The sequence below is a fragment of the Herpailurus yagouaroundi genome, unplaced genomic scaffold (genome assembly GCF_014898765.1).
Source record: "Herpailurus yagouaroundi ecotype Mexico unplaced genomic scaffold, PumYag 166, whole genome shotgun sequence".
In the NCBI taxonomy this organism is placed as follows: domain Eukaryota; kingdom Metazoa; phylum Chordata; class Mammalia; order Carnivora; family Felidae; genus Herpailurus; species Herpailurus yagouaroundi.
Genome location: NW_024412407.1, coordinates 36,733,759 through 36,755,764, shown reverse-complemented (window position 1 = coordinate 36,755,764; position 22,006 = coordinate 36,733,759). Strand labels below are relative to the sequence as shown.

Here is a 22,006-nt window from a genome sequence, read left to right as displayed (position 1 = left end):
GAATTTCCTCAACATAATAAGGAGGATCTCCAAAAAACCAAAAGCAGACCTCACACATAGGGTGAAAAACTAAAATTTTTTTTTTGTAAGATAGGGAACAAGACAAGGAAGTCTACTATCATCATTCTCTTCAACATTGTACCAGAGGTACAATTAATTGTACCTTAATTGTACCAGAGTACAATTAAGCAAGAGAAAAAAATGAAGGAAAGGAAAAAGTAAACCTTTCCATATTTTTGTAAGACGTGGTTGTGTATACAGAAAAGAAAAACCATAAAAGTTCATAATAAAGGGAAAAAAAGCAAAGAAAGAAAGAAGTCCTACTGGAGATAAGTAAATTTAGCAAAGTGATAGGATAATATAAGCTCAGTCTAAAAAACACCCAATTTTATTCCTACAAAATAACAAGAAATAATTAGAAAAACATGTTAAGTGTAATTCATAATAGCATCAAACAATATAAATTTAGCAAAATATGTATAAGACCTATGTCCTGAAATGTATCACATTGCTGGAAGACCTATATCCTGAAATGTATCACATTGCTGGCTACCTACGTGGAGAGATAAATTATGTTCGTGAATTATAACACTCAAATTGCTAAGATGCCAATTCTCCCAAATTATTTTACAGATTCAATGCAGGCCCAGTCAAAATATCATTAGGCAATTTTGAAGAAATTTTGAGAAAACACAAGATCCCAGAATAGCAAACATCGTTTCAAAAAAAAAAAAAAAATGTTTTTTGGAGGGTTAGCACATCTGATCCCCAGGCTTACTGTAAAACTACAGTAATTGAGACCATGTGGTATTACTGCAGGAATAGACATGCAGATCATGGAGACAGAATAAAGAATCCAGAAACAGGCCCACACATATATGGCCAATCAATTTTCTACAAAGACACTAACGTAACTCAACTGAGGATTAAACGGTCTTTTTAACAAATAATGCAATTCAATCTATGCCAAGAAACAAGAAAAAATCTCCAATAAACAACCTACCTTGCATCTAAAGGAGCTAGAGGAAGAACAACAAACAAAACTTCAAACCAGAAGAAGGAAGGAAATAATAAAGATTAGAACAGAAATGAATACTACAGACATTGAAAAAAAACAATAGTAGAGATCGATGAGACCAGGTGTAGGTTGTTTGAAAAACGAAATCAATAAATTAAAAACCTCTAACCGGATTTGTGAGGAAAAAAAGAGAAAGGGCTCAAATACATAAAATTACAAATAAGAGAGGAGAAATAACACCCAACATCACAGAAATACAAACAATTAGAAGAGAATATTACGAAAAACTCTATGTCCACAAATGGACAACCTAGAAGAAATGGAAAAATACCTAGAAATGTATAAAACCACCAAAACTTAAACAGGAAGAAATAGAAAACTTGAACAGAGCAAGAACCAGCAAAAAAATTGAGTCAGTAATCAAAACACTCCCAACAAACAGAAGTCCAAGACCAGGTGGCTTCACAGGCAAAGTCTACCAAACATTTAAGGCAAAATTAACATTTATTCTTCTTAAATTATCCCAAAAATAGAAAAGGAAGGAAAACTTCCAAATTCATCCTATGAGACCAGCATCATCCTGATACCAAAACCAGACAAAGCCACCACTAAAAAAGGGAACTACAGGTCAATGTCCCTGTTGAAGAAACATGCAAAAATTCTCAACAAAACACTAGCATACCGAATTCAACAGTACATGTTACAAAATCCTTTAACTTTGAATTATCACTGTTGTATTCTTTGGGTAAATACCTACTGGTGTAATTGTTGGATTATAGGGTAGTTCTGTTTTTAACCTTTTTGAGGAACCTCCATACTATATTCCAGAGTGGCTGCACCAACTTGCATTCCCACCAACAGTGCAAAGGGGTTCCCTTTTCTCCACATCCTCGCCAACACCTGCTATTTCTTGTGTGTTGTTGAAGTTAGCCACTTAGACAGGTGTGAGGTAATATCTCATTGTAGTTTTCATTTGTATTTTCCTGATGATCAGTCATGTTGAGGATCTTTTCATGAGTCTGTTGGCCATTTGTATGTCTTCTGTGGGAAAATGTCTATTCATGCTTTCTGTCCAATTTTAAACTGGATTATTCATTTTGGGGGTGTTGAGTTATAGAAGTTCTTTAAGTATTTTGGATACAAACCTTTAGCAGATATGTCATTTGCAAATATCGCTCCCATTCCATAGATTGTCTTTTAGTTTTGCTGATTGTTTCCTTCGCTGTGTAGAAACTTTTTATTTTGACAAGGTCCCAGTAGTTCATTTTTGCTTTCGTTTCCCTTCCATCAGGAGACCTTTCTAGAGAAAATATGGTATGGCTGATGTCAGAGAAGTTACTGCCTGTGTTCTCTGGGATTTTTATGGTTTCATGTCTCACATTTAGGTTTTTCATCCATTTTGAATTTATTTTTGTGTATGGTGTAAGCAAGTGATCCAGTTTCATTCTTTTGTATGTTGCTGTCCAGTTTTCCCAACATCATTTGTTGAAGAGACTGTCTTTTGCCACTGGATATTCTTTCCCGCTTTCTTGAAGATTAATAGACCATATAATTGTGGGTTTATTTCCAGATTTTCTATTCTGTTGTATTGCTCTATGTGTCTGTTTTTGTGCCACTGCCATACCGTCTTGATGATTACAGCTTTGTAATACAGGTTAAAGTCCGGGATTGTGATGGCCTCTAGTTTTGCTTTTCTTCTTCAAGATTACTTTGGCTATTCACGATCTTTTGTGGTTCCATACAAATTATTTTAGGACTGACTGTTCTAGTTCTGTGGTAAATGCTAGTGTTATTTTGATAGGGATTACATTAAATGTGTAGATTGTTTTGAGTAGTATAGGTAGTTTACCAATATTTGTTCTTATAATCCATGAGAATGGAATGTCTTTTCCATTTCTTTGTGTTGTCTTGAATTTCTTTCATCAATGTTTTATAGGTTTCATCTATAGGTCTTTCGTCTCTTTGGTTAGGTTGATTCCTAGGTATCTTGTTATTTTGGGTGCAATTATAAATGGGATTGTTTTTTTAGTTTCTCTTTCTTCTGTTTCATTATTGGTGTATAGAAGAACAATAGATTTCTGTACATTGATTTGGAACATGGACCTGTATTGAATTCGTTGATCAGTCCTAGCAGTTTTTTGGTGGAGTCTTTTGGGTTTTCTATACATAGTGTCATGTCACCTGCATATAATGAGTTTTACTTCTTCCTTGCCAGTTTGGAAGCCTTTTATTTCTCCTCATTGTCTGATTGCTGTGGCTAGGACTTCCAGTACTATGTTGAATAAAAGTGGTGATTGTGGACATCCTTGTCTTGTTCCTGAGCTTAGGGGAAAAGATCTCAGTTTTTTCCCATTAAAGATGATGATAGGTGCTGGTTTTTCATAAATGGCCTTTCTTATGTTGAGGTATGTTCCTTCTAAACCTATGTTGAGGTTTTCATCATGAATAGGTGTTGTATTTTGTCAAATGCTTTTTCTGCATCTATTGAAATGATTATATGATTCTTATCCTTTGTCTTATTGATCACACTGATTGATTTGTGAATATTGAACCGCCCTTGCATCCCAGGAATACTTGATCATGGTGAATGATTTTTTTAAATGTTTATTTATTTTTGAGAGAGAAACAGAGTGCGAGCAGGGGAGGAGCTGAGAGAGAGGGAAACACAGAATCTGAAGTAGACTCCGGGCTTTGAGCTGTCACCAACCGCAAGATCATGACCTGAGCCAAAGTTGGACACTTAACCAACTGAGCCACCCAAGTGCCCCAGTGAATGCTTTTTTTAAAGACTTAAATGCATGCCTTTTTTTCCAGGTGTACAATATAGTGATTCACACTTCCATACATCACTCAGTGCTCATTACAGCAAGTGCCCTCCTTAATCCCTATCACCTATTTCACCCATTCCCCACCCACCTCTGTTCTAGTAACCCTTAGTTTTGTTCTCTATAATTAAGAGTCTGTTTTGGGGCGCCTGGGTGGCTCAGTCAGTTAGGTGACCGACTTTACTCAAGTCATGATCTCACAGTTCATGATTTTGAGCCCTGTGTCAGGCTCTGTGCCAACGGCTCAGAGCTTGGAGCCTGCTTTGGATTCTGTGTCTGCCTCTCTCTCTGCCCCTCCCCTGCTCATGTTCTGTCTCTCAAATAAATAAACATTAAAAAAAAAGAAAATAAACTTCCTTAAAAAAAAAGAGTCTGTTTCTTGGTTTGCCTCTCTCTCTTTTTTCCCTTTGCTCAATGTTTTTTTGTTTCTTAAATTCTACATATGATTTTACCATATGTGAAATACAGTATTTGTCTTTCTCTGACTGATATATTTCACTTAGCATAATACTCTGTAGCTCCACCCATGTCATTTCAAATGGTAAGATTTCATTCTTTTTATGGCTGAGTAATATTCCACTTGTCCAATATGGACACTTGGACTGTTTCCATAATTTGGCTATTGTATATACTGTTGCTATAAACATCAGGATGCATGTATCCCTTTCAAGAAATATTATTGAGACTATATAAAAATAAAAAGTTTCTACACAGCGAAGGAAACAATCAGCAAAACTAAAAGACAATCTATGGAATGGGAGCGATATTTGCAAATGACATATCTGCTAAAGGTTTGTATCCAAAATACTTAAAGAACTTCTATAACTCAACACCCCCAAAATGAATAATCCAGTTTAAAATTGGACAGAAAGCACGAATAGACATTTTCCCACAGAAGACATACAAATGTCCAACAGACTCATGAAAAGATCCTCAACATGACTGATCATCAGGAAAATACAAATGAAAACTACAATGAGATATTACCTCACACCTGTCAGAATGGCTAACATCTACAACGCACGAGAAATAGCAGGTGTTGGCGAGGATGTGGAGAAAAGGGAACCCGTTTGCGCTGTTGGTGGGAATGCAAGTTGGTGCAGCCACTTCGGAATACAGCATGGAAGTTCCTCAAAAAGGAACTACCCTACGACCCAGCAATTGCACTACTGGGTATTTACCCAAAGAGTACAAGAACACTAATCCAAAGGCGTACACACACCTCTATGCTTATAGCAACATTATTTACAATAGCTAAATTATGGAAGCAGCTCAAGTGTCCATTGACTGATGAATGGAAAGATAAAGTTGAGATGATGATGATGATAGATGATAGATAGATGATAGATAGATAGATAGATAGATAATAGATAGATAGATAGGTAGATAGATAATAGGTAGGTAGGTAGGTAGATAGACAGATAAATGGAATACTACTTTCACAGTCATAAAAAAAGAATGAAATCTTGCTATTTGCAATGGTTCGGATGGAGCTAGAGTGCATCATGCTAAGCAAAATAATAACAGTCAGAGAAAGACCAAAACCATATGATTTCACTCATATGTGGAATTTAAGAAACAAAACAAAAATGCAAAGGGAAAATATAAGGGAGGGAGAGATAAATCAAGAAAGAGCCTCTTAATGATAGAGAAGAAACTGATTAGCAGGGGGAAGGAAGGTGCGGGAATGGGTTAAATAAGTGATGGGGATTAAGGAGTTCACATCTTGTGAGGAGCACAGAGTGTGGTACAGAAGTGTTGCATTACTATATTATATACCTGAAACTAATGCAACACTATATGTAAACTAACGAGAATTAAAATAAAAACAACAATAATAATAAGCCTCAACCCTTTCTCACACCCAAAAATTAACATGAAATGAGTACAGACTAAACATATAAATCAAAACTATAAAGCTCCTAGCAGAAAACATTGGAGAAAAATCTCTGTGACTTTAACATAGGCAAAGATTTCTTAGATAAGGCATAAAAAGCACCAAAAAAGAAAAAACAAACAAACAAACACATTAGGCTTCATTGAAAATGTAAGACTTTTGCTTCTGGGAAGACACCATTAAGAAAATGAAAAGACGGGCCCCTGGGTGGCTCAGTCGGTTGAGCATCCCACTTCGGCTCAGGTCAAGATCTCACGGTTTGTGGGTTCGTCCCCACATCAGGCTCTGTGCTGACAGCTCAGAGCCTGGAGCCTGCTTTAGATTGTGTCCCCTTCTCTCTCTCTCTCTCTCTCTCTCTCTCTCTGCCCCTCCCCCACTCGCATTCTGTCTCTCTCTCTCTCTCAAAAATAAATAAACATTTTTAAAAAAGAAAATGAAAAGAGAAGACAGACTGAGAGAAAGTATTGCAATACATATATCTAACAAATAATCTGTATACAAATTACATAAAGAACACTCATAACTCCAACTTAAAACAAGACTTAACGGACACTTCAATGGGCTAAAAACTAAACAGACACTGCACAAAAGAAGATCTACAAATGGCCAAAAAACACGAGAAGATGCTCAATGTTATTAGTCTTCAGGGAAATGCAAATTAAAAAATACAGAGAGATACCATTACACATCTACCATAATGGCTAAATTTTATTTATTTTTTTTTAATGTTTATTTATTTTGGGGACAGAGAGAGACAGAGCATGAACGGGGGAGGGGCAGAGAGAGAAGGAGACACAGAATCGGAAACAGGCTCCAAGCTCTGAGCCATCAGCCCAGAGCCCGACGCGGGGCTCGAACTCACGGACCGCAAGATCGTGACCTGAGCTGAAGTTGGACGCCCAACCGACTGAGCCACCCAGGCGCCCCATAATGGCTAAATTTTAAAAGACTTATAGTATCAAGTACTGGCAATGATCTGGAGCAACTGGGACTCTCATATGTTGCTACTGGGAAAGTAAAATGTTGCAACCACTGGAAAACAAACTAGAAGTTTCTTATGAAATTAAACATGCACTTACCATAGGACTCAAATATCAAACTCCTAGGTATTTAATAATTTTCAAAAATGATCTCAAAATTGGGGTGCCTGGGTGGCTCAGTCGGTTGAGCGTCTGACTTCAGCTCAGGTCATGATCTCATGGTTTGTGAGTTCGAGCCCCACGTCGGGCTCTGTGCTGACAGCTCAGAGACTGGAGCCTGCTTCAGAATCTGTGTCTCCCTCTCTCTCCCTGCTCATACTCTGTCTCTGTCTCTGTCCCAAAAATAAACAAACACTTAAAAATTTTTAAAAAATCTCAAAATAAATAAATGAACTTAAAAGGGGGGGAGGGGGAGGAGGGCACCTGGGTGGCTCAGTAGATTGAACGTCAGACTGTTCATTTCAGATCAGGTCATAATCTCATGGTTCATGAGATGGAGCCCTGCCTCAGACTCTGTGCTGTAAGCACAGCTTAGGATTCTCTCTCTCCTCTCTCTGCCTCCCTCCCACTAGTACGTGCAGATGCTCTCTCTCTCTCTCTCTCTTTCTCTCTCTCTCTCTCAAAATGAATAAAAAAACTTAAAAAAAAATGAAAACACATGTCCACACAGAAACTTATACAAAAGTATTCATGACAGGTTTATTCGTAATAGACAAAAATAGGAACTACATCAAATATCCATAGGTGGGTGAATAAACTCTGGTACATTGGTACAATGGAATATGATTCAGAAAAAAAAAAAAGAATGAACTACTGATACATGAAAGAGTACATGATTATGAAATTCTCTCACAGTCAAAACTAATCCTTTAGTGACAGAATGTGTAACTGGTTGTCTGGGAACCAGTGGGTAGTGAGAGGGAAGAAAGGAACTTTTGCAGGTGATAGAAATGTTCAATGTTCTATGTCTTGACCCGATGGTGTTTAAGAGATGTATACATTTGTTAAAAACCCACTGACCTCATGACTTAAAATGGGTGCGTTTTATTGCGTGAAAGAATAACTCAATAAAGCTGTATTTTAAAATGTCAAGGTCAAGGAAAACAAAGAACCCTGAGGAATTCTCCCAGAGTAAAGAAACATCACAACTGGGGCACCTGAGAAGGGGGTTCAGTCAGTTAAGCAACTGACTCTTGATTTTGGCTCAGGTCATGATTCCAGGGTCGTGAGATCGTCTTGCATTGGGCTCAGCACTGAGCATGGAGCCTGCTCTCTCTCCCTCTGGCTCTCCCCCTCTCACGCTCTCTCTCTCTCTCTCTCTCTCTCTCTCTCTCTAATATAAAATGTAAAAAAAAAAAACAAAAGGATACATCACAACTAAATGTATCATATGACCCTGAAACGTGCAGGAAAAATGCCTATAAATGATATAATCAGGATAGTTGACAAATTTGAATATGGGTTATAGATGAAAACACAGTACTCTGTCAATGCTAAATTTCTTGGTTTTGATAATTTTACTATGGTTATACAAGACAAAGTACTAGTTCTAATAAAACATTTAGGAAAGGGACATAATGACCCCGATTTATTATCAAACAGGTGAGCAGGGTGGGGGGAGGGGAGAGAGAGAAGGACTATAAAGTACAGATAGAACAAAATATTAACAAATGGTAAATGTGCAAAGACTATATGAAAGGGCTTGTTTTCATTTTTTTAATGTTTACTTATTTTTGAGAAAGAGAAAGACAGAGTGTGAGCAGCAGAGGGGCAGAGAGAGAGAGAGAGGGAGATACAGAATCTGAAGCAGGCTCCAGGCTCTGAGCTGTCAGCACAGAGCCTGACGCCGGGCTCAAACTCACAAACCACGAGATCATGACCTGAGCCAAGGTCGGATGCTTAACCAACTCAGCCACCCAGCTGCCCCATGAGAGTTTCTATACTGTTGTTTCAACTATTCAGGAAGTATAAAATTATAGCAAAAGAAAAACATTTTAATGAGAGGTGATTATCTAGATGGGAGAGGGGAGGCTAGATAACTATTTTTTAGTTCTTAATCGTGCCATCCCTCAAAGCCAAGGCTATTTAAATGATTCATCCTATTAATAAGGAAAGACCCAGCCTTTAATAACCTAAAAGACCCAGCCTATTAATAAGGAAAAGACTAGACTATCAGAGATGTCTAATTGCTTCAGGGAAATAGAAAGAGAGCATTTCTCAGGGCCATTAAAGAGAGGGGAAATTGCTCTCCAAAGACAAAATCTTACCCTCTTCCTCAAGAAAAGATCAGGTATCTGATTTCTTAAATCATAGTCCAAAAAGAACATTTTCTTCCTTCTCTAACTCATCTCCGTTTCCACAGTAAACTAAGTCCTGCTATCAAAAACATTAGTTTGTAAATAATCACAAATTATCACGGCAACAAACAAAAAAAATTACAAAATTCTATCTCATCTTTTCTTATAATTATTGAAGCAGGGAAAGAAAATATCACCAATTGTCTTCTCACAGATACAATTGTACATCTGAGAGCACTCAGCATTTGTTATTCTTGTTGAAGATAAAAATGCACATTGTCCTCTCCCAGAAATATTCATGAATGCATAGTGCCTGTAGAACAGAAAGCATACACGCCCAGCTGTTTAATTCTGAAGCTGACAATAACATAAATTATAATTTTTCAAGTCCATTGCCTAAATATCTAGAAAATGGAAATATTATAACTTCATCAGTAAAAGATTTTCTTTTGGCCTTAGCCTATTAAACAGAATATCAACCTTTTGATCCCATAATAATCTCTCATTTTATTTTACACTGGGAATTTTTGTTAGAAGGCAAAGTTACCTTGCAATATTGCTATGGAGTCACGATACAGTAAGCCTGCTTTCCATTCCTCATATAATTTGTATTTGCTATGTATTTGAATATCCAAATCTCTTACAGAAAGAAAAGAAAGAAAGAAAGAAAGAAAGAAAGAAAGAAAGAAAGAAAGAAAGAAAGAAGGAAGGAAGGAAGGAAGGAAGGAAGGAAGGAAGGAAGGAAGGAAGATAAATGAAACTATCTTGTGAGGCATGGGCAGAAAGCATAAGATGTATTAAATATATATGGATAAGTAAATCCGTAAACTTGGAGACATGTCAGGTATATATACAATAAATAGAGCATAGGAAAGGAAGAAAGAACCAAGCAGCACTAAATGTCTCACTCAAAATATACACTATGAACAGAGATACTCAACATCCATGAGGTCTTAAACTCACCTCCCATGATGACATGCATACTGGCCCTCTGCCTAAAAAACCCAAATAAAATCCATACCTGCTCAGCAGGTTCACTGAAAAGCTGCAGTTGTGCCTGGGCTTACGTGTTCCTGCCTCTCCCCAATAGAGAAAATGTGTATGCTGGCCATAGAACCTTCTGTTTGGTGGGCCCTCTTAGTCAAAACTCAAGTGATGTCCTAGCAACCACACCATTATCAGGAAAGCGGTATGCAGAAGAATCAGGGCATATGAAGATTACTTAAACCAGGATTCAAGTGATCCTTTTACCCGCTGGCACCCTATCCTGAGTTTGACAATTGATCCCATTCCAGCCCACTGTGAAAAGCTGTCCCATTTCTTTCCCCTTGCATAGTGCTATTTGTTTTAAATTGATTTGATTAACTGTACAATTTAGGCATCTTAATTTGGCCCATGAGCCTTTCTGTTCTATGCTTCTGAGGTCTTTGCCTAGAAGTGTACTCACTAAGACTATATTGAAGTAATCTCCTTCATGACATCTCTTGTAAGTTTGCAGTCCAAAATCACACTACTTGTAGGACCTAAATTTAGAATTAAAAGTGACCCATATACACCATACCCCAAGGTATCCAAAAACAGCTAATTATTCCTTGAAAAAGCAACCTTCATCTCAGTCCCCAAATAATTTCCACAGCAGCTCAAAAAGAAAAACAAAAATCACTAAACACTACAAAGGAAATGACACCATGAACAAAAGCAAGCAGAAACAATAGAGTAGACCCACAGACTTCAAATATTAGAATTATCGGATACCAAATATAAACACGTATGTTTGATATCTTTCCAAAGACAGTTTGAAAATGAGTAACTAGCAAGATTTGAAAACTTAAAACAGAACCCCTAGAAATCAAAAGTGTAACAATTAAGATTTTTTAAAAATCATTGAGCAATTTAAAAGAAGATTATAACTAAATATAAACCCAAGCATTTACAAAACACTGCACTTCAAAATAAAACTTTAAGGGTGCCTAGCTGACTCAGTTGGAAAAGCATGCGACCAGGGCCATGAGGTTGAGCCCCGTATTGGGTATAGAGATCACTTACTTACTCACTTACTTGCATAAAGAAACAAATTCAAAATAAAACCATAGTGAAGGTATATGTATGCATGTGTGTGTGTATACTCATGTATATTTATGTTTATAAATAATATAACTAACAATATACAGATCATATGATGTGATAATATTTCACACGTATCGAAAATATCCTAAGTCAAAAATGCATTTAATACACCTAACCTGCTAGGTTAGCCTAGCATGCCTTAAATATGATCAGAACACCGATGTTAGCCTTTAGTTAGGCAAAACCATCTAACACAAAGCCTATTTTATACTCAAGTGTTGAGTATCTCCAGTGATTTGTTGAATCCGATAGTGAAAGTGAAAACCAGAATGGTTGGATGGGTACAGGATGGTTGTAAGTGTCTGGGTTGGTGATCTTGTGATCACGTGGCTGACTGGGATCACGTGGCTGACTGAGAGCCGCAGCTCCCAGCATCACAAGAGATCATACTGCACATCACCAGCCCAGAAAAAGATCATATGAAATATTCAAAGTACAAATTCTACTGCATATTGCTTTCACATTATTGTAAAGTAGAGAAATTATAAGTCAAACCATTATAACTCAGGGACCATCTACAAAGGTGTGTCAGATGAATTTGGGGTATCCTCAGAATACTCATCTGTCATTGTGGGAGGGATCACTATAATTCAGTCAGAATGAGGTACTTTATAATTTTGGTTTATTTTGTGTGCCTCATAACACATACGTCTGAGCATGTGCCTAGGATCATAATTTTGTTAATAATCTGCATGACATTTCCCTTCCTTTTTAATTATACTTCCTAAAACATTTTCTTAATCATTCTACTTGTTCTTACCAATGACCTCTGTGGGAAAACTGTGGGAAACAAGACAAGATTCTTTTTAGATACAGATACATCCTGATTCCAACACCAATGTTGGAGTTTGAATGCATTCATTCCAGAGACTTACATCCCCAAAAGTGGGTCACTGTCAATCCATTTCCATTTTCTTTCTCCTCGATTATATGATAATCCAATCCAGTAGTAATTCCTATAAGTTTGGGTTTGAATGAAGGTCTGTAAAGGAAACAAAACATATCATGTGACTAGCTCCCATCGGTTAGATAAATGAAAAAACCAGATAAAGGTCCCAGCTATTTCTATGGCTGGTACTCTGCTATGTTCCATACCATCCTTCATCTCTACTTCCTAGAAAACCCTCTCTTCCCGTCCATCCCTGTGCTTTTATCTTCTGAAGTAATTTTTTATCATAGATTACTTACTTAGTATTAAAAATGGCTGCCAAGGGGGTCCTGGGTGGTTCAGTCAGTTAAGCATCCAACTCTTGATTTCAGTTCAGGTCATGATCTCACTGTCATAAGATTGAGCCCCAAGTTGGGCTCCATGCTGGGCATGGGGCCTGCTTAAGATTCTCTCTCCCTCTCTCTCTGCTCCTCCCCTGCTCATGCTCTCTCGCTCTCTCTCAAATAAAATTAAAATTAAAATTAAAATTAAAATTAAAATTAAAATTAAATGGAGAACTCCTGGGGTGCCTGGGTGGCTCAGTCGGTTAAGCATCTGACTGTCGGTTTCAGCTCAAGTCATGATCTTGTGGTTTCATGAGTTCAAGCCCCGCATCAGTCTCCGAGCCTGCTTGGGATTCTCTCTGTCCCTCTCTGCCCCTTCCCCACTCACGCTGTGTCTGTGTCTCTCAAATAAATAAGTAAACTTAAAAATTAAAAAAAAAAAAATGGAGCACTCCTTTAAAAAAAAATGTTTTAATAGAATAAAAAACAAAAATGGCTGCCAAGTCTCATGAATTATTTAAAACACGAAAAAAATGTAAATTTAAGTATCTAACAATAGACTTGTTAAATAATTTATGACACTATGAAACTACTCAAAATCATGCTCCAGAAAAATATTTAAGGATACTAACAGTGATCATTACATATTCTTAGATGAATAAAGGAATTTTCAAAACAAATTTATTAAAATAAGAAGTATATATAAGAAGTTGTGCATCAGAGCTGAGAAAGGCTTGCTATAGTTTAGTAGTTAGAAAGGGTGAAGGGAAAAGGGGTAGTATTTGGAAATATTTGCTATGTCAAAAAATGTAATATATCAAAGTGGCATATAATGTCTGATCAAATGTGTGAGTGTATTTTAAAATATAGGTTTAACTTTAAGTGGGTTTTACTGCAACAAACAAAAATAATTTTATGACTTCATATCGTAAATTTTTTTTATGTTGTGATTTAAAACATCTATTAGATTTGCATATAAATTTTGTGTTGTTTCCCTAAGTGATAAGTAGACGTTTCAGACTGATCTTTGAAAACATTTCTCAGTAAAAAACATTCTGCGTATGTGGATAGTTTTTATTGGTAATTAATTTAAAAGATAATTTTGATATTGTCACTTTATTTTCTCTTTTTACAATTCATTTTAAAAATATATACATCGATACGATATATTAGAATATTGATCAAATAAATGTTATGTACAGATGCAATGAAAATCACCATTACTCTAATTCGTAAAACTGTTATCACTTTTACATTACTCATTATTATCTCCATTTTGCAGCTGGAAAAACTGAGACCCAGACGCTAAATAATTCACCCAAGGTCACTTAGTTAGAAAGTGGGAGAACTGGATTTTGCCTGATACCAGGCAGTCTGGCTCCTGGATTCATGATAGTACCTACTGGATCAGATTGCCTCCAGGTACTTAGTTGCCACCTTAGAAGGATAAATAACCACTGCTTCCAGGCTGCAAATACCAAAGGGTTAAGAGCTCCATTGAAGGAGAGCCATGCTTTTCAGGGAGCTGTTCTGAAGATGCCTTAGAAAAGGAAATGAATGCAAAACCCCAAAGTGAATCTTCAAGGGGGTTTTCCATTTTAGAAATATTAATGGTCATCATGAATAGATAATATAGGAATGCTTAGTAAGTGGCAGCATCATATATGCCCATCAGTAGGCAGGGTTTTCCAGAACCCTTAATTTTCTTAACTACACAACTTGTGCTCACTCAACAGATACAACCCAGAGGATAACTGAAGTTCCCTCTGTCTGGATTGCCACATCCTCATTATCTTGGGTCCAGGGGTAAGAGACCTGGTGCAAGAAAATAAAAGTGAATGTAACAGTCCATGTTACCAGTTCATCTTGATCATTTATCTTCAGAAGAAATGAATTATAGCTTTGGCAGGTCTGTTTACATCCCTTCCAGTTTTTATATTCAGGAATAAAATAGTAACACTTTATTCCACAACAGGACCAGTGGCTTTCGTAGAGTTTGCCTGCAACATATAAGGTGAAACATGACCTGCTATTCCATTAAGCAGAGCCATATATTTATCAGCCCTCCATAACTAAGTAAAATCTTAGTATCATCAATAATGACAATATTACGTTCATCAAGATTCTGGAATGCAAAGAGATAGCTCTCATATTCCTTGCAGCACTATTCACGACAGCCAAGATATGAAAACAACCTCGAGTGTCCCTCAATGGATGAATGGATAAAGAAAATGTGATATATACAATCAATAGAATACTCTTCAGCCTTTAGAAAAAGGAAATCCTGCATAGGCAACAGCATGGATTAACCTTGAGGATATTATGCTCAATGAAATAAGCCAATCACAGAAGTACAAATACTCCATGATTCCACTTATATGAGATACAAAAAATAGTCAAATTCAGAGAAACAGAAAGTGGAAGGTGGTTGCCAGTGGCTACAGGAGGGGGAAGTAAGGAGTTTTTTGTTCAATGGGTATACAGTTTCAGTTGTGCAAGATGATTAAGTTCTAAAGATCTGTGGTACAACAAAATGCCTTTGGTTAACAATACTGAAGTGTGCACTGAAAAACTTGTTAAAAGGGTGAATCTTGTGTGTTCTTACCCACTCCCAAAAAGAGAGACATGAGAAAACTTTTGGAGGTAATGGTTATGTCTATCACCCTGATTATGGATGATTTTACAGATATATGCATATGTCCAAACTTGTCAAATGATATACAGTAAATATGTGCAACTTTTGCATGTTAATAATACCTCAAGAAAGCTGTTTTTAAAACAATAAAAGTAAGTTTTTAAACAGATTCTGGGGGCGCCTGGGTGGCTCAGTCAGTTAAGCATCCGACTTCAGCTCAGGTCATGATCTCACGGTTCATGGGTTCGAGCCCCGCATCTGGCTCTGTGCTGACAGCTCAGAGCCCAGAGCCTGTTTCAGAATCTGTGTCTCCCTCTCCCTCTGCCCCTCCCCCACTCGCGCTCTGTCTCCCTCTGTCTCAAAAATAAATAAACATTAAAAAATAATAATAATAATAAAATTAAAAAAAAGATTCTGGAATGTCTTCTAAATAAAAGAAACATTCTTTGGGATTTTTTTCTTTTCCTCATATATTTTATAATGTATCAAATTTTTGAAATAGCGTTGATTCTTTAATAACAGAGAAGATAAACTACAACCTACCATACTGAAATGATATTAAATATGCAAAATCTTTGTAAACTCCAAATCCTAAACAAATATTTAATAGTTGTTAATTAACCAGGTCAGTTCATTCCACCATTATACATGATAACAGAGTTTATTATGTGAGATTTAATATTCTTATCTCTTGGATGTTTTTAATGGTATTATCACACCGAGTCGCACAAACATCAACACTTAGGCAAAACTTGCAGGAGCACTGCAGAGAGCATACAGGCCAAATATCTCAACTCAAGGCAGAATGGGAACACACGCACACAATCACCTTTCCAAGAGCATCCAAATGAAAGGCATTGTGCCCATTTTAGCCGAAGTACATTTTTACTTGTAGCCTCCACATTTCATGTCAGCAACAAAGCGGAGTGCCTAATTTGCCCACAGGTCCAAAATGATCCAAGTTTTCAGGGAAGCTGACACACGATTTCACCTTCTGGGAGCAGTAGAAATGCAGGGTTTGTCATTGAGTTTGGGGGAAATATAGAGCCCTACTAATCCAAATGGCTCCTGGAGTCTCAGTCTCATATTTGATACAGGCAAACCCGAACACTCATATTACCTCAGAAGTAGAAATAAAAAGTTGCCTGGTAAACCTAGATCACTAGCACAGATCGTAAACCTGTCTATTTAGCCTCAAACCTTCTGGGAGGGGAAGAAATAAAAGAAAATCATGCAATCTTCCCTTCCCTCCATACCTATATTTTTTCTCTGGCATGTCCTTTCTATAAAATCCTGCTTCATTTTCTGCTGAAGACTTTCATTTTCACGACTGTTACATTCCAAAATCTTATTTGTCAAAAGTTGCTCCTTGAAGTAGCTGTCATTTTGCACAATTCGGTACTCTTGACTCAAATTTCTTATATTTTCCCTCTGCTGATGGTTTTCTTGAATATACTGAAAAACTAAAATTAATAGCATAGATATAATATAAAAGTACTCATACGGCTTAACTGTTAAAATGTAAGACAAAGGAAAGTCTCACTTTGATAACCAACCCATTTCATTACTTTAAATGAGTAATTTGACATTTAGAAAGTAACACCTCAATAAACTAACCATAGGAATGGAACCACCAAATTTCACACTGTTAGTAACCTGAGTGTAGAATAAATAAATAAAATTATCATGGTAACACGTTATAATTCGGTTTTGTTTCTTTTAAAAAGTTAGTGCATCATTTATAAATAGGTACCAAAGTAAAAATCAGTCAATCAACTTTTAACAACACATCTGAGCATGAAAAACTGTGCTGAGACACATAAGGAAATAGCATCATTGTTATTGGAGGAGATAGAATATCCACAGAAGAAAAGAGAGAAAGATTTAAATATGTACATTTATCTGAGTGTAACATATTAGTAATTTTCTCGAGAAATGTCAAGAAATTCAAATAAAAGATAACAGTTGAATTTAAGGGGCACCTGGGTGGCTCAACTAGTTAAGCATCTGACTCTTTGTTTTGGCCTCAGGTCATGATCTTGCAGTTTCCTGGGTTCAAGACCCATGTGGGGCTCTGCATTGGCAGCTCGGAGCCTGCTTGGGATTCACCCTCTCCCTCTCTCCCTGCCCCTCCCCCACTCACGCTGTCTCTGTCTCTCTCAAAATAAATAAATAAACTAAAAAAAACATTTAAAAAGTTGTATTCAAGATCATCTAATGTCCATGTACAGAATCACTCTTTCCACTAAACGATATCTTCATTAAATACTTAAAAAAAATCACAAGAAAGTCATAATTTCTTCTGAACAGCTATTTCTTGAAGAATGTTTAAGAATCACAGTGATCTAAACTCAGAAGTCAGAATATGACTAAGTCCTGTAACTGGAGGAATGTTATCATGTACTATACACAGTAAGACAACTCACTGAACCACAGAGTCACTGGAATAGGTAAGTAACATGAAAATAGCACTGTGACATGTCTATGGAAAAAATCACCCAGAAAGAGCCACCTGGGACATTCCCTGATGGGAGTCGGGGAACAATTAATGGAGCACAATTAATATTTGCACAATTAGCGTTCCCTGCTATTACTCAGGCTTGAAGGATATATTTCAGTTACTCACTCTTTGTCCCCAACACTGCAACTGTCACCGATAGTAGTAAACAGAGGATCCCAAGAATCACTGCAATGAGATGCCATGGCACTGAAAACTCTTTAAATAAAAAGAAAGATAATTATCAGGGGCAGAGCATGGCCCCTACTAACCTTAGCCTGGGATACCATTTGAAACAAAGAGACAATCTTCCCTACAATTTTTACAAAAATATATCATACCAATTGATTTAAATTCATAACCTAATAATTACAGTTTTAAAGTCTCAGATTTCTGGGGCGCCTGGGTGGCTCAGTCGGTTGAGCATCTGATTCTTGATTTTGGCTCAGGTCATGATCCCAGTGTCATGGAATCCAGCCCTGTGTCAGGCTCAGCAAGGAGCCTGCTTGAGATTCTCTCTCTTTCTCTCTCTGCCCCTCTCCCCTTTTATGAAAAGTAAAAATAAGGTCTCAGACTTCTGACTGATATACACCCACTGTAGAAATACTACACATAAGAACAGTCCAATAGGATTTTAAAAGTACTTCCCTTACTAAAGAGAGAGCTGTCCAATGAATATGCTGTGCACTTGAAACTAAGGTACATTGCATGTCAACTATCCTTCAATTTAAAAAAATCTAACCAAGTTTTCAAAAAGAAGCACAGAAGGCAATAGACATAATACACATTTATAAGAATCCACATGGACATTGTATACTCTTTCCTGTGATCACAACTAATCATGAAGAGGAACAAAAAAGCAGTCAATATTCTTGAGGAATTGGTAGCCAACAGTGGATATTCTGAAGCTGGAAATGTGATTGGGATCTATCCTTAAACGAGTTTCTAGAAATAGGGGCGCCTGGGTGGCTCAGTTGGTTGAGCATCTGACTTCAGCTCAGGTCATGATCTCACAGTTTGTGAGTTCCAGCCCCGCATCGGGCTCTGTGCTGACAGCTCAGGGCCTGGAGCCTGCTTCGGATTCTGTGTCTCCCTCTCTCTACCCCTCTTCTGCTCGCATTCTGTCTGTCTCTCTCTCTCAAAAATAAATAAACATTAAAAAAAATTTTTTTTTAATTTCTAGAAATCGAATTTCCTTTCTTTTCCATCAATTCTATTTTTCCCTAGACAATATTATATTTTGCCTCCTATTTTTGAGATCCTTGATCTGAAAACTGTATCTCTGTCACTAAATTAAAACAGTAAAAGTCATTCTCACTTTAGAGCTCGTGACAATATTTGAAGGCAGAACAGAAAAGAGAACAGAAAAAAAAATGAATGCTCCTTCTGTTTCTTCATTGCCGTTAAGGTTTGGTAAATATTTAAGACACCTAAAACACCTTCTATCTGAATAAAAACATTGTTTCTAACAAATATTGTCATTTTTCAAGCAGTCTCTAAGACCTTTATTTCTCTAGGAAATGTAGTGTTTTCTTGAGACTGTAATCTGTCCTTCACTTTTAATGGCCTCAAAAATTCCTCTTGATCAGAAATTTGAATAAAAACATTTTATTGGCTTTATGAATCTAAAAGAATTCATCAATTTCTCCATTCTCACAAACTTAAAAAAAAAAAAAAAAAAAAGACTTGCTCTGCTACCTACGCCATTATCGTTTCCTATCACCATTTGAGAACCTGAAGGACAGACAGGAACTTTTTTTCAAACGTCAAAGTTTGAAAGAGATGCTTAAGACACATACCTTTGTCATCAGTTTTCCCAGGCCTTTGAGTCCTACCTGGCCTTATTCTATTTTGTGACTCTGAAGGAGACTGAAGAAATCTCAGGGTGGAATAAATCACTTTCTGATCGCTCATCTCTACAGGAAGAAGGGAAACGTGTTTTGCATTAAAACCTCACAACAGGATGATTTCTTTCAAAAGAAAAATTACAGTGTCAGTCTATAGAAATATACAAGATACATACCTAGAGGTGTGTGTGTGTATCTGTATGTGTAAGGGGAGGTGTGTTTAACTCCTTCAAGTGCACAAAGCATGTGGACTGAGCCTGATATATATAGGAAAGCGAAAACCTTTCAATATTTCTGTTAAATTCATTTATACTTCTAGTGATTATTGCCATTATGGATTAGAAATACAGAAAGGTGTTTTTTTTTTAATTTACCAATACACTGAATAGGCTGAGTCATATTCACCCAGCCAATTTAACTCCAAATGTTCAATGTACATATACAAATGTTGGGCAAATTTGAGGCACCATTGTAAATTACTGAGACCGTTTTAAAACTATCAATTCAAAAAACAAAAATTCTGTTTCTGAAGTTCTGAAAAAATATAAGTATCTTGCCTTAAAAAGCCTTAATATACACATTCAGATCTATATATAAATATTACAAAGTTCTTGCATTCTTTTCAGTTATGACATGACTCTACTAGAGTGTTTCCCAAAATACATCCAATAAACCATCTGCAAAAGAATTATTAAGAGTTAACATCACAGATTGCTCAACAATCTGATTCCAGTGCCCCATGCAAGGTGTGTGGAATAAAAATATCTTAGGGGTGCCTGGGTGGCTCAGTTGGTTGAGCATTCGATTCTTGATTTGGGCTCAGGTCATAATCCCAGGTAGCCCCATGTCGGGCTCTGTTTTGAGCATCGAGCCTACTTAAGATTCTCTCCCTCTCTCTCTCTCTCTCTCTGCCCCACTCCCCCACTTGCACGTGCTCTCTCTCTCAAAACAAAAATAAATTAATTAAAAAAGAACGATTAAAAAAATCTCTTAGTTGGAGCCAAGACTCCTGTATTTTTAATCCCAAATGATTCCATGTATATTTGAATTTTAGAAATAATTTTCTAGTGTATGATGTTGCCACAGAAGCCTCTGTGAAAATAAAATTTGTCAATAGGCAGTCATTAGTTAATATCCATAAGGGATTTCATCTATATTAATATCAATATAACAAGAAATTATTAAATAGTAAACGTCTAAAATTTACCTTGGTTCTTATATTAATCAGTGTGAAGAGATGATATCTAAGGAGCAGAAAACGTGGAAAACAAATTGCACATGTAACTCTATCTTTTTTCAATTTTTCAATTAATTTCTAAAATTTTCTAACTTCTTCACATTTTCCCTAATTTCCTAAGGAACAGGAGTGTTTTCACTTATTCAGTCCTTTAAGATGGGTAGTATGTAAGTAACTCAACATAAAGCAAAACACGCAGCATATTGAGAAAAAGAAAGTAGCTTCCCATGAATGCTGCAGTAGTTTTCACATCCTTTAGAGTTCATGCAGTTCTGATGTGATTATTAGAAAATTCTTTTCTAGCAAGCCCGTATCCGTGCCAAGCCACTTGTAATAAAATGCCATATTGCCAGCATCTTTTTTCCTGAGAATTTTTTTCTTTATAAGTGGGACTAGTAGGATACTCAGATGACAAAGATATGAGAAAGCAAAAGCAAATGTTACCTGTGTCTATGTCAGGCAGTGATGCAGGTGGAGAACACTGATCCAGAAAGGCGGTGGAAGAAGCTGGCCTTTCCAATCCTGGGTCCCTTGTGTGCGTCAGGACTATAAGACAGAAGGCGGAAATGAATTGTCTCTGAATGGTGCTCACACTGCAAAAATTAGTGCCCCTCCTCTTGACCAAAGTGGTGAAAGGAAATGATATCAAAAGGCTGATGTTGAGGTATATCTTCCTCCATTTCAACTAACCAACCACTTCGAACTCTTTGCAAAATAACAGTCAAAATCGATTATTTGAGGACTGAACATATAAATGAACACAGTTTTGTTCTAAATTCTAAGTAACTAAATTCTTTAACTCTCAAATAGCCTGTTAGCAACTTTGTCTTCCATGTTGCTATTTGAAAAAAATGTATTTTTTCTTTTTTCCATTTATGTGTACTACAGATAAATGTATTTCAGAAGTTGTTTTTACATGTCCATAATTCCACTACAAAAATTTTGACGTATATTCTTCTAGTTTTTCTATCCACACACTGGGTTTATTATCAAAGTTGGAATCGTTCCATACATGATGTTTTTGATTATTTCCTAATAAGTGTTTCCTCATTTAAAAAATATTCATCTACAATGTGATTTTAAAAACCATATATAGTCATTACCCAGACAGATTATATCACAATTTATTCAGGCAATCCCCTACGGTTGGGCATCTGGGTGGTTTCCATGTTTTTTGCTAACATAAAAAATATTTGGCCTTGGGGCGCCTGGGTGGCGCAGTTGGTTAAGCGTCTGACTTCAGCCAGGTCACGATCTCGCGGTCCGTGAGTTCGAGCCCCCGCGTCGGGCTCTAGGCTGATGGCTCAGAGCCTGGAGCCTGTTTCCGATTCTGTGTCTCCCTCTCTCTCTGCCCCTCCCCTGTTCATGCTCTGTCTCTCTCTGTCCCAAAAATAAATAAACGTTGAAAAAAAAATTAAAAAAAAAATATTTGGC

At 36.8% G+C, this 22,006-nt stretch overlaps 1 protein-coding gene across 2 annotated transcripts; it reads right to left on the bottom strand.

The window, feature by feature from the left end:
• Positions 1–9,155: 9,155 nt before the first annotated feature.
• On the bottom strand, positions 9,156–21,758 carry LOC121038944 (killer cell lectin-like receptor 2). Of its 2 annotated transcripts, XM_040488929.1 has the most exons (8): positions 21,017–21,758; positions 20,543–20,579; positions 19,288–19,404; positions 17,618–17,707; positions 16,248–16,454; positions 14,214–14,356; positions 12,020–12,126; positions 9,156–9,330 (listed from the first exon to the last, which is right to left on the bottom strand). In XM_040488929.1, exons 3-8 carry the CDS (start codon positions 19,400–19,402, stop codon positions 9,171–9,173), a joined length of 822 nt encoding a protein of 273 aa, XP_040344863.1. In that variant the 5' UTR covers positions 19,403–19,404; positions 20,543–20,579; positions 21,017–21,758; the 3' UTR covers positions 9,156–9,170. The 2 variants fall into 2 exon arrangements, with proteins under 2 accessions (XP_040344863.1, XP_040344864.1); XM_040488930.1 differs by lacking the exon at positions 20,543–20,579.
• Positions 21,759–22,006: the final 248 nt, after the last annotated feature.

Excerpts from the sequence above, each read along its gene's own strand:
- LOC121038944 (XM_040488929.1), bottom strand. The coding sequence starts at position 19,402 with ATGAGCGATCAGAAAGTGATTTATTCCACCCTGAGATTTCTTCAGTCT. Across the intron at positions 17,708-19,287 it reads TGGGAAAACTGATGACAAAG|AGTTTTCAGTGCCATGGCAT; the intron begins GTATGTGTCTTA and ends TTTTATTTAAAG. Across the intron at positions 16,455-17,617 it reads TGCAGTGTTGGGGACAAAGA|TTTTTCAGTATATTCAAGAA; the intron begins GTGAGTAACTGA and ends TATTAATTTTAG.